This window comes from Drosophila miranda, assembly GCF_003369915.1.
Source record: "Drosophila miranda strain MSH22 chromosome Y unlocalized genomic scaffold, D.miranda_PacBio2.1 Contig_Y1_pilon, whole genome shotgun sequence".
In the NCBI taxonomy this organism is placed as follows: domain Eukaryota; kingdom Metazoa; phylum Arthropoda; class Insecta; order Diptera; family Drosophilidae; genus Drosophila; species Drosophila miranda.
This window is the reverse complement of record NW_022881603.1, coordinates 13,368,996-13,382,820: the sequence shown is the minus strand read 5'-3', so window position 1 is coordinate 13,382,820 and position 13,825 is coordinate 13,368,996. Positions and strand designations below refer to the sequence as shown.

General features: G+C 39.2%; 1 protein-coding gene across 1 annotated transcript; it reads right to left on the bottom strand.

Annotated features, from left to right (window-relative positions):
• Positions 1-261: 261 nt before the first annotated feature.
• LOC117191071 lies at positions 262-6,994 on the bottom strand. Its single transcript, XM_033396040.1, has 2 exons — positions 6,816-6,994; positions 262-1,338 (listed from the first exon to the last, which is right to left on the bottom strand). The coding sequence occupies exons 1-2, from the start codon at positions 6,988-6,990 to the stop codon at positions 584-586; spliced, it is 930 nt and encodes a 309-aa protein (XP_033251931.1). The 5' UTR covers positions 6,991-6,994; the 3' UTR covers positions 262-583.
• Positions 6,995-13,825: the final 6,831 nt, after the last annotated feature.

The window sequence follows — 13,825 nt, the reverse complement described above, 5'->3', positions numbered from 1 at the left end:
TTTATTGCTTCACTCTGCTCTAAGTTCACCATACACAAACTCTGAAACTCATTCAGCAACTCCGTACATGAATTAACATTTTCCCTCTCATCTCTATGTTCTGGAACATTGCGCCTAGTACTTACTTGACTTCCTGATCTGAGGACTAGTGCTGTTCCATCTCTTGTTACCTTCATGTCCACACTCTCTAAAAGAGTTCTACCCAATATAGCATCAAATCCCATGTCCTCGTCCGCAATTACGTGAAATTCTACAATTAAGTCAATGGCATCAATCTGCACAGGTATTGTGATACTACCGAAAGTCATAATTTGGCTTTCACCAATTCCCGTTAAACATTTACTACGTCCTGCCAGTTTTCCTCTACCAAGCTTCAAAAACACATTTCTGCTTAGAAGACACAAATCTGCACCTGTATCGACCAATCCTTTAAACACAACTTTTCCGTAGTTTACCGATTTCAACTCTAATCCTGACGAAGTGCACGTGCTTGATGGCTTTGTCCTACCATTCTCCAGAACTAGATTGGTTGCTTTCTCCTGTTTAATTGCCATGTCGACCTTGCATTGAGCAGCTCTATGTCCTAGCTGAAACACCTGTTATCTCTTTTTGGACAATCCCGCTTAATATGCGACTCATCTCCGCAGTTAAAACACTTTTTAAACTTTTCCGCTGATTTCACTAACTCTTTTTCTCCTTTATTGAAGTGTGAGTCAAACTTCCCTTGTGATCTCACCGACCCTGTCATTTTCTGGTATGCCTCAATTTGCACCTTCGATTGCCTCATATTCCTAGCTTGATACAGTAAAGCCTTGTTTGTACTAGAATCTGGAATCCCGCTGACAAAATATATTGGCTTTGCCAACTCCATCAGAGCGTATAGATACTCGTGCAACGTTTCGTTCTTCCTCTTCTGCCGCTTCCCTAGCCTACGATGTATCTCAGCTGATGACACCTTCACCCCAAATTCGTCGATCAATGCACCCTTTAAAACATTCCAATCACGAATATCGCGTTGACTTCGAATAAAAAGCTTCGCTGCCCCACTGAGCAATTGTTTGGCATAAATGAACACCTGTAATTGGTTCCATTCCACCGTGAGTGCACACTCCTCGAGTTCTTCGATCCACTGATTAATGTCTGGTGAACTTGTACCCGAAAACTGTGACACACTGCCTTCTACATCTTTCAACGTAAACCATGACCTTCCTGAATTAAAACTGTCTGCTTGCCGCCTCTGACCAGATCCAATTGGATTTTCATCTCGCCTTTCATTTCCCCTTGCTTGTTCATTATTTGAGGCCACTGTTCTAAATGATAACTCTTCATTAATCTCATCTGCAGTCTCTATCTCGGCCAATTTATCGCGCAAATCTGCCACCAACAGTGCCAAAGTCTCTATTCATTTTTACAAACTTGTATGAAATATAATAGAATAAGAAATGGATCTATGCCGCTCGCTCGACAAAATACAGTTTTAGAATCCAGTTCCTCTCAGATTTTACAATAATTAACAGTATTCCGCTCTTTAAACTTGATGTTATGTTATTGAAAATGTAAACTTAACACTATGTTAATTACCACTGCTACCGCCGTTCTTGTCTGTCTGCTTCTTTGCAATATTTCTCTTGCACTCACCAACAACAACCAATTCCAAAATGTTTTCGTTGTCGTCGCACCAACACAGCTCCAGAATTTTCTGTCGTCGTCACACCAAAACAGCTCCAGAATTTTTTGTCGTCGTCACACCAACACAGCTCCAGAATTTTCTGTCGTCGTCACACCAACACAGCTCCAACACAGCTAGCTACCTTCTCTGCTCCACGCCTTTCTCCTTGTCCAGATGATGTCCACCGCCAACGATCCTGCCTATTGCACGTTGCTGACCATCTACCAAGTCTTACGTTGCCTTCTGATTGGGTACTGGGTCTCTTTATCGCCGTCTCTGCTGTTTACGCCGTTCCTCTCTATTCCTCTGCTTATACAGTTACCGACTGCTGCGTCTCGTTTCCACGCACTTACTGCCTTGTCAATTTTCTCGTCGTCTTCTTGCTGCAGACTTTTTGCGTTGACCAGCTGCCTTTTTCGCCGTACAGTACTTGCGAACCACTAGCTACCTTCTCTGCTCCACGCCTTTCTCCTTGTCTAGATGATGCTCACCGCCAACGATCCTGCCTATTGCACGTTGCTGACCATCCACCAAGTCTTGCGTTGCCTTTAGATTGGGTACTGGGTCTCTTTATCGCCGTCTCTGCTGCTTACGCCGTTCCTCTTGATTCGGTTTGCTTCGGTTTTTCTTCTCCTTTTTACCGTAGCTGCATGCCGCCGTCTTGCTCACTCTCGCGTTGCTTTGCCAATTGCCTTTTGTTTGAATTTTCGCGCAGCAGAGTTTTTGCAGATTTCTTCCAGAATTTTCCAAACAACGCCACCACAATTCACCGAGTTCTCGCAATATTTGTAAAACACAACTTTAGTTTGATGACTTTCCGTTTGTAATCGTTAAAATCCCGGTTGAGCCCCAAAAATTGTGGCCCCGGATTTTCCGTAGTTATACTTTAGTCCAGGACGCCAGGTTTTATTATAATTAGTCTTTATTTATGAATATTATTTCAGATTAGTTCTGATTACAATGGTCACTGTGCTTTAGATTAATAACAATACTTGCGCTCGTAATTTGCGTGTGGCTGAGTGAGACTTTGGCACCGAATTAAATGGCGTCGATCGTTGAGGCTGTGTTCTCTCCTCTCTTTGTTCGACGGCCGCTTCTAGTCTCTCTCTCTGTTACTTCCTCTGTTATCTCTACAGACTCTGTTGCTCTCCCACCAAATCCCACATTCGGCCCTCCTGACATAGAGTTCGCCCCGAACTCCTTCATAAATTCGGCCACCGTAGATGTTTTAAAAGGGCCTTCTCCTTCACCCACTCTTTCTACATCATACCGGCCGTGCTTGTGAATCTTGACCACCTTATAGGGCCCTAGAAACTTTCCCCTCAACTTCAATCCAACACCATATTGGGTCCGCCTGATTGCAACTAAGTCATTGATCTTGTACTGCTTTTCATCCTTTCTCTTTTTATCAGAGGCTCGCTTATTTTCTTCCTGCAACGACTGAATATTGTCCCTAGCCTCTTTCCTTAACTGCTCACGATCTTCGTCTAACTCACCTATGAGAGACTGCTGTACCAATTCTCTCAATTCAGCTATGTCAGTTATACGCATGTCTACTCCTGTTAGGAGTTTAAATGGGGCGACTTTGGTACTCCTAGGTTCGACATTGTTAATTATCTGTTGCACTCTACCCACGTGCCTATACCAATTTCCTGGATTTTCTAAGCTCATCTTTGACAGCATCGGTACTACTATTTTGTGCATTCTCTCGACCTGTCCATTGCCTCTAGGTACGCCTGTAGCTATTAACAAATGTTGTATCTTCTGCTTGTCACAGTAATCTTTGAATAAGTGCGATGTGAAAGCTGCGCCACGATCAGTGACAATTCTGAATGGGTTACCAAATGATACTGCTTGCCTTTCTAAACAGTTCAGCACCTCCTCTACTCCGGTACTACGTGTGGGGTACAACCAAACGAATTTTGAAAATGCATCAACAACTACCAAAATGTGATTATATCTTTTCTTTGTAATCTCCATCGGCCCGACGTGGTCTAAGTGATAGGTAACTAATGGTTTATCACCCTTGTCAATGGGAGTTAGGTACCCTTCTTGCCTGACCGCTTTTGTATTAACTAAGATACACTGCACGCAACCGCCTACCACTCTTTCTACTTTATTTCTTAGTTTAGGGATAAAGTAAGATTTCTCTACCAGATCCTGTGTTTTCTTCACCGAAAAATGTCCCTGCCTGTGGGCGATCTGTATTATTTCGGTTTCCATTTGAGATGGAACAACTATTAACTCTCGGTTTAGATCTATGAATAAGATTTGGTTTGCCATATAATAATCCTCGTATCCCTGCTTTTCCACCAGAATTTTGACCACCCTTGTCCATTCATCTGCACACTGCGCATCCCTAAGCCTGTGCATAACACTCTCTGTTAATACGTAACAAGCAACTCGACTGAGAGCGTCTACGTGTCGCATCTTCGATCCTGAACGATGTTCTATTTCGTAATCGTAGTCCTGCAGATACATTGCCCACCTAGCTACTCTTAATGGAACGTCTTTCTTTTTCATCGTCATGTCAAGCGCGTTACAGTCCGTAATGATTTTAAATTTCAGTCCGAGAACATACACACGCCATTTAGTCAATGCTCCTATTACTGCTAGCACTTCAAGTTCGTATGAATGATAGTTTTCCTCACATGGCTTTGTTTTCTTACTCATATACATCACTGGGTGCAGCTGACCATCTTCTGGATCCTTTTGTAACAAGACAGCCCCAAAACCTAACTTAGAAGCATCCGTGTGTATCTCCGTAGATAATTTAGGATTGTACAATCGTAAAACTGGTTTCCTAGTGAGAGCGGCTTTCAATTGCTCGAATGCTAATCGCTGCAACTCCTTGAACTCGAACTTAGAATCCTTTCTCAACAAATCCGACAATGGCCTGGCTATGACTGCGTATCCTTCAATGAATTTCCTGAAATAAGAAGTCAGCCCAATGAATCGTTGTATAGCTTTTTTATCCTTTGGGATCGGAAAGTTTGCTACGCACTGTGTTTTCTCCTTACCGGGTGTTATGGTACCATTTTCTATAACATACCCCAAGAAATCTACCTTACTTTGCAAAATTTGACCTTTACTCCAGTTTATCTTCAAACCATTCTTTCTTGTCACTTCTAGCACTCTTTTCAACTTTTGTAAGCCTTCCTTAACATCCTTACTTGGTATAATGATATCATCCATATATACTACAGCGTCACCCTTCTGAACCAATTCTCTCATTACCGCAACTATGAAACGTGTGAAGATTGCTGGCGAATTCGAAATCCCAAACGGTACAAATAGGAACTCATATTGTCCTTTCTGCGTTACAAATGATGTATACTTTTGTGACTGAACTTCAACTGGTACGTGGAAATAACCGTTAGTCAAATCTAATGTCGTAAAAATCAAAGCTCCTTGCAATTTCTCAATAACATCCTGCATCCGTACCATCGGAAAGTTATCTCGCACTATTTTCTCATTTAACTTGCGATAATCGCAGCATAGACGTTTCTGTCCATTCTTCTTTGGTACTAATACAATCGGAGAGGCATATTCTGATGTACTGGGCTTTATTATCTTTTGTGCTAACCACTCGTTGACCTGCTCGTCTACTATGTTCTGCTCACTATAAGCCATACGCCTAGGATGCTGATACACAGGTAAATCATCCGTTAGTACAATTTTCATCTCTATAGGGCAATGCACATTTCGACTCGGCTTGTATTCCTCAATTATCTTTCTTATTTGATCTCTCTCTGAATAGGGCAAATGTGACAAATCAATATTTATTGCTTCACTCTGCTCTAAGTTCACCATACACAAACTCTGAAACTCATTCAGCAACTCCGTACATGAATTAACATTTTCCCTCTCATCTCTATGTTCTGGAACATTGCGCCTAGTACTTACTTGACTTCCTGATCTGAGGACTAGTGCTGTTCCATCTCTTGTTACCTTCATGTCCACACTCTCTAAAAGAGTTCTACCCAATATAGCATCAAATCCCATGTCCTCGTCCGCAATTACGTGAAATTCTACAATTAAGTCAATGTCATCAATCTGCACAGGTATTGTGATACTACCGAAAGTCATAATTTGGCTTTCACCAATTCCCGTTAAACATTTACTACGTCCTGCCAGTTTTCCTCTACCAAGCTTCAAAAACACATTTCTGCTTAGAAGACACAAATCTGCACCTGTATCGACCAATCCTTTAAACACAACTTTTCCGTAGTTTACCGATTTCAACTCTAATCCTGACGAAGTGCACGTGCTTGATGGCTTTGTCCTACCATTCTCCAGAACTAGATTGGTTGCTTTCTCCTGTTTAATTGCCATGTCGACCTTGCATTGAGCAGCTCTATGTCCTAGCTGAAACACCTGTTATCTCTTTTTGGACAATCCCGCTTAATATGCGACTCATCTCCGCAGTTAAAACACTTTTTAAACTTTTCCGCTGATTTCACTAACTCTTTTTCTCCTTTATTGAAGTGTGAGTCAAACTTCCCTTGTGATCTCACCGACCCTGTCATTTTCTGGTATGCCTCAATTTGCACCTTCGATTGCCTCATATTCCTAGCTTGATACAGTAAAGCCTTGTTTGTACTAGAATCTGGAATCCCGCTGACAAAATATTCAATTAAACTTTCATCATCCATCTCGATTGGCTTTGCCAACTCCATCAGAGCGTATAGATACTCGTGCAACGTTTCGTTCTTCCTCTTCTGCCGCTTCCCTAACCTACGATGTATCTCAGCTGATGACACCTTCACCCCAAATTCGTCGATCAATGCACCCTTTAAAACATTCCAATCACGAATATCGCGTTGACTTCGAATAAAAAGCTTCGCTGCCCCACTGAGCAATTGTTTGGCATAAATGAACACCTGTAATTGGTTCCATTCCACCGTGAGTGCACACTCCTCGAGTTCTTCGATCCACTGATTAATGTCTGGTGAACTTGTACCCGAAAACTGTGACACACTGCCTTCTACATCTTTCAACGTAAACCATGACCTTCCTGAATTAAAACTGTCTGCTTGCCGCCTCTGACCAGATCCAATTTGATTTTCATCTCGCCTTTTATTTCCCCTTGCTTGTTCATTATTTGAGGCCACTGTTCTAAATGATAACTCTTCATTAATCTCATCTGCAGTCTCTCCCTCATCCCTAACTTCTTCATCGTTTTGATCGGTTTGAAAACCATAGTGAGCCAGCAGTCTGTTTTGCAATTCAACTTTTCTTCCGGTTCTATTTAAACCTATCTCGGCCAATTTATCGCGCAAATCTGCCACCAACAGTGCCAAAATCTCATCTCTATTCATTTTTAAAAACTTGTATGAAATATAATAGAATAAGAAATGGATCTATGCCGCTCGCTCGACAAAATACAGTTTTAGAATCCAGTTCCTCTCAGACCTTACAATAATTAACAGTATTCCGCTCTTTAAACTTGATGTTATGTTATTGAAAATGTAAACTTAACACTATGTTAATTACCACTGCTACCGCCGTTCTTGTCTGTCTGCTTCTTTGCAATATTTCGCTTGCACTCACCAACAACAACCAATTCCAAAATGTTTTCGTTGCCGTCGCACCAACACAGCTCCAGAATTTTCTGTCGTCGTCACACCAACACAGCTCCAGAATTTTCTGTCGTCGTCACACCAACACAGCTCCAGAATTTTCTGTCGTCGTCACACCAACACAGCTCCAGAATTTTCGTCGTGACCAGCCGCCTTTTTCGCCGTACAGTACTTGCGAACCACTAGCTACCTTCTCTGCTCCACGCCTTTCTCCTTGTCTAGATGATGCTCGCCGCCAACGATCCTGCCTATTGCACGTTGCTGACCAACCACCAAGTCTTGCGTTGCCTTCAGATTGGGTACTGGGTCTCTTTATCGCCGTCTCAGCTGCTTACGCCGTTCCTCTTGATTCGGTTTGCTTCGGTTTTTCTTCTCCTTTTTACCGTAGCTGCTTGCTGCCGTCTTGCTCACTCTCGCGCTGCTTTGCCAATTGCCTTTTGTTTGAATTTTCGCGCAGCAGAGTTTTTGCAGATTTATTCCAGAATGTTCCAAACAACGCCACCACAATTCACCGAGTTCTCGCAATATTTGTAAAACACTACTTTAGTTTGATGACTTTCCGTTTGTAATCGTTCAACTCGCGGACGAGCCCCCAAAAATTGTGGCCCCGGATTTTCCGTAGTTGTACTTTAGTCCAGGACGCCAGGTTTTATTATAATTAGTCTTTATTTATGAATATTATTTAAGATTAGTTATGATTACAACGGTCGCTGTGCTTTAAGTATATTTTGATTAATACAGATATTTGCGCTCGTAATTTGCGTGTGGCTGAGTGAGACTTTGGCACCGAATTAAATGGCGTCGATCGTTGAGGCTGTGTTCTCTCCTCTCTTTGTTCGACGGCCGCTTCTAGTCTCTCTCTCTGTTACTTCCTCTGTTATCTCTACAGACTCTGTTGCTCTCCCACCAAATCCCACATACATACTCGCATATCTTTATCTACATCTACATCCTTCTTCTCTTTTTTTGCTTTTGTCCCTCCTCTTTCAGACGCTACGCGAATTTCCCGAAGAGTTACGCGGCGACGTCTCTATGCATCTCCACCGTGAAATATTACAGCTACCAATATTCGAGGCTGCCTCACAGGTGAGCGGCTTCTTCGGGGGATGGGATGTGGGATGTGAATGCTCTCTTTCAGGGGTCGACCAGGAGGCTCAGACAAATGGGACGAAATGGCAACGATGGCAAAATAATCAGAGAAGCGGAGCGAACGGCCCATTGGGGGGATTCTGGAGCAGTCAAAAGTTAACTCCTGGCTTAACAGAAATGTTGGGGCTTCCCTTCGTTTCGCTCTTGTACATACATACAAATTAAATAACTGCGGTAGCGGATTGCGTTTTTAAAAAGTTGTTATTTAACTTCTAAGTTTACAGATATAGATTTAAGTTGAGGGTCACAAAGGATTCCGGACAAAGGGTTTGCGCGATCTTAGTTTTTAGCTCGACTTTTCGGTGTCGCTTCTGGATCAAGACTCACTTGAACTTTTCGATCTTTGCATCGTCGATCCCTTTCGGGAATAGTTTTTCTATAAACATCTCAATTGATTTCGCCATCCCGAGTATTGGATTTCGTCATCCAAAGAGAGAACTGTAAAATGCCCAAAGTGCAGGATCTGCAGAAAGCCGGGTGTGAGATTGGTTGGTTTTTCCATTTAGGCGAGTGTCAAAGATTGGGATTGTGGCGGGAGCCATTGAGATTGTACATCTTAGAAATCAATTAGGCGGAGGCCCAAGATTGAAATTGTTTTCGTTTTGGAAAGCCAAAGATTGTTTACAACTCGTATAAGAGCTCAATAGAATTGGGTACGTTAACTCCCCCCATTCTTAAATGTTTCGTCCCGATACATTTTGAAGTTTTGATAGAGCTCTAATTTCTTCTGATAGTATTTGAATGCTGCTTTCTTCTGTCGGTATTCTTATTGATTTAATAAGTACAAATTTGGTTAATTTATAGCCGAAGTAAAATAACATTATCAATATCAAAATGATTAAAAATAATGTTGTTAATGGTAATGCCGTATTACCTAATGTTATAAGGGGATTTAAAATATTAACATTATCAAAAGAAAATTGTTTATCATTCGATTGTACATAATCAACTAATTCACAATCGCTATATCTATGATGCGATATGTATTTTTGAATTTTACCCTTATCATTTATGTGGGTTATATGATTTATTATAATTGTGTTGTTGAATATAAGGAGATACAAACCTACCAAAGTAGTATTGTCTACGTAATTTTTGCCTGAAACTAATATGGCACCATCCTGAATGATGTCTATTTCTTTTTTTTTCCCCTTTTTTTAGTGCAGTTGGCTTTAAAGCCATTAAGTAAATTGGTGAAACAGGTCTTCTTTAAATTTATTTGTGCGTAATTATTAAAAGTTTCACTTTTAAAATTATTCATTAAATAGTATTTCTCCTTACATTCACAAACTTTTTCACTTATAACTAACATTCCATTATTTTGTGAGATGGCTCTTGCATGGTAAAACTTGCAAATATCATTAATTTGAGGATATTTTATATAAATGATTATTAAATCTGCATTTCGAATTATTTGAACCGTTGCAATGTCCAGTAGATCAGACAGTTCAACAGGCTGTTTTTCATGATTATAAATGTCCTCTATTTCATTTTTATTTAAAATTTTTGTATTGAAAATGTTTACTTTTAAGAGGGTTATGGTATCAACTAAATTTAGTAGGTCAAAAGCTATTAATTTTAAACGATGCTTCCTCAGTATCGTTTCTTCATTGAAGATGACATTTTTTAATGAATTTGATAGCAATTCAATTTCTTTGAAAAATTTGGAATTTATTATAAATTGTTTATTATTATTTTCAGTTAATTCATTTACTTTATTTTGTATTTTCAAAAAGTCGTCATGATCAGGGCTGCCTGCTATCCATTTCCAAATGGTACCGAATTCATTTATTCCCCTTTCATTCCGTTTTGGAACTAATTCTGAAATCATTAATTTTAATAGACTTAAGTCCATTGATATTTCCCACTCATCGTCTGAATTAATTGATTTGTTGACATATTTGGGTTCTTTATCAATTATCTCTCTATAAAAACTCAAATTAGTAATATGGAAAAGTTCAGCGTATGTTTCATAAGTGTAAACGTCTCTGTCGTCTTTGAGCAATAGATAGTCACTATGCGTATAGTCAATTACTTCCGAAGTCGTCAATATAACAAAAGTCAGTATAAGTATATTCGCATACATTTTCTGGAAAAAATGGAAAGCATTTCCTTAATATTTAATGTTATCTTTATGTAGTAATACCAACTTTTCATTTCAACATTTGGATTTTTTTGCGACATTGCAAAGGACAAAGGCTGGTGATCTGTATGTATTTCAATTCCACTCACTCCGTATAAATAATTTCGAAAATTTTTTAATGCCCATACAATAGCTAATAATACCTTTTTATTAGTAGCATATAATTGCTCGGTTTTACTTAAAGTTTTAGAAATAAATGTTATGGGATTCCCATCTTGCGACAAAACTGCACCTATTGCTATGTCCGATGCATCTGTGGTTAATGTGAATTTTTTATTGTAATCTGGTTGTACTAATTCAATATGTGCTATTAAAATGTCCTTTAAATTATTAAATGCTCCAATTGCTGGTTCATCCAGCTGTATTAATGTTTTCTTGGATGCCCTTCGTGAAACTTTCCCATTTACTCCACTCAGATATTTTGTTAATGGTTTGGCAATTGTGGCATAATTTCGGACAAATTTTCTGTAATACCCTGTTAGTCCTAAGAAGCTACGTAGCTCTCTGATATTATAAGGAATTGGATAGTTTTGTATTGTAGAGATTTTGTCTGGATCTGTTTTAATGATATTATGGGAAACAATGTATCCCAGAAATTTGGTTTCCAATTGAAAGAATTTAGACTTCTCTAGGAAAATTTTCATATTAGCATTTTGCAAAATCTGTATTATATGAATAAGATCTTTATAATGTTGTTCTATAGTTTTTGAAAATATTATTACATCGTCCATATAGACGTGACAAGTTTTCCCAACTTGTTCTCTAAGTATATCGTCCTTTGGAAAATTCTGGGAGCGTTCGTCAATCCCATAGGCATTCTTAGAAATTCATATTTACCGTTATTTATGGAAAAATATGTTTTTTCAATATCTGATTCCCTCATTAAAATCTGATAGAAACCTGACTCTAAATCAATGGCCGAGAAATACTTTGCCTTACCTAAATTGGCAAGGATTACTGAAGGATCTTGCATAGGGTATCTATCCGGTATGGTGTTTTCATTAAGTTTCTTAAAGTCTATTACTAATCTATGTTTAGGAGTTCCGTCCTCATTTACTCCCTTCTTTGGTACTACTACTACCGGTGAATTATATGGGCTTTTACTAGGTCTGATTATACCTTCATCTAACATTTTACTTATTTCGTTATTAACGAAATCGTTAACCGAATAAGCGTTTGGATACTGTTTGCCATATACCGGTCTATCATGTTCAGTGTTAATTTCTCCTTTTATATCCGTTCTGAACGGTAACTGTAAATCTATATTGGCATGGTCTTCTTCGATGATAGATACCATTTTCTCTCTGAGATTTTCTAAATTGTCTTCTTTGTAGGTTATTGTGTTATACAATTTCATTTTTATACCCGATACTCAAAATGAGTATTGGGGTATATTAGATTTGTGGTAAAAGTGGATGTGTGTAACGTCCAGAAGGAATCGTTTCCGACCCCATAAAGTATATATATTCTTGATCAGCATCAATAGCCGAGTCGATTGAGCCCTGTCTGTCTTTCCGTCTGTCCGTCCGTCCGTCCGTCCGTCCGTCCCCTTCAGCGCCTAGTGCTCAAAGACTATAAGAGCTAGAGCAACGATGTTTTGGATCCAGGCTTCTGTGATATGTCACTGCTACAAAAATATTTCAAAACTTCGCCCCGCCCACTTCCGCCCCCACAAAGGACGAAAATCTGTGGCATCCACATTTTTAAAGATACGATAAAACCAAAAACGCAGAATCGGTGAGGATGACCATATCTTCTACAGTGCAAAATCTGAACCAGATCGTATAATGATTATAGCCAGAATCAAGAAAACAATTTCATTCGTTCTCGCTCTGTCTCTCACTAACACACAGGTTTCATGATCGGTTTTGCCAATTGCAAACTAGGAGTTCAAGGATCTCAGAACCTATAAGAGCCAGAGCAACCAAATTTGGTATCCACACTCCTGTGATATCGGACCTTGACCGTTTCGTGTCCAAATTTCGCCACACCCCCTTCCGCCCCCGCAAAGGACGAAAATCTGGGGCATCCACAAATCTCAGAGACTATTAAGGATATTTGAATCCCAAACTATTAAAACTTTGGATGTCGGATAATTCAATGACGGCGGGTTCAGGATATTTGAATCCCAAACTATTAAAACTTTGGATGTCGGATAATTCAACGACGGCGGGTTCAGGATATTTGAATCCCAAACTATTGACGGTTAATTCTTCGTCGGCGTGCTCAGGAGTTTTTGATCCCAAGCTATATAAACTTCCTTCTACCTTTACTGAATCACTTTTCATTTCTTTTTCTTCTTCAAAATATTTTTTTATTATAAATTCCTTCAATGGAAGGATGGTTTTTCCTTCTATAAAGGTTAATTTGTTTAAAGAAAGAACCTCATCATATATAAGTTTCTCTTCATTGTCTTTATAACTTAAAGTCCCCTTTCCTGTATCAATAACAGCTCCGATTTTCTTTAATAGGTTAAATCCTATTAGTAAATCTGCCTCCATTCCATCTATTTCGTAAAACACTTATTTTGTGTTAAAAATAGTTATATTATGGAAATATTTAATTATCGAAAACCCATTAATGTAGCAGCTTTCTTATAAATTGATAATTCTTTTTTATTTTCGTAAATTCCCTTTTTTATATAACAGAAAGTTGCTCCCGTATCTATCAAAACTTTTAATTCTTTTGTTTAATTTTTTATCTACTCTTTTTAGGTAGGGCAGACCTACTTCGGGGGCTGATCTAAAAAATGGTCCTCTTCAATTTTATTTATCCGCATTGCTTTATTACCCGGTTGTTCCGACGTTTCATTTGGTTTTCGTTTCTGCGCTTGATTTGCGTTAGATTGATTATTCGGTACTACGTTTGCTCGAAATTGCTGAGCTTGGTTATAATTGTTATTATTTCTCCGATAATAACCATTAGTATTTTCCCGATAATATCTATTATTATTATTATTATTATTACCCCTGTATTGAGTGCTGTTCTGTCGGTTCTGGATTTGTATTGATTCGTCTACATCCATTGGTTCTGGGGCCTGATTTTGTTGTCTATTACCCAAGAAATAGGGTTGTCCCCATGACATGTTATTCCTCTGAAAATCCCTTTTTTGGTCGAGTGGTGAACTATTAATCCTTGGTTGCCGTTGGTTGAATCTTAATGTATTGTAATTATTTTTCACTGAATTTCTGGGGCCACTGAATTGGTAGGCAAATTGGGCCCGTATGTTATTTGATTGCAATTCCTGTACCTTTGCCAAGGCATTCGGTAAATCTGGAGGAT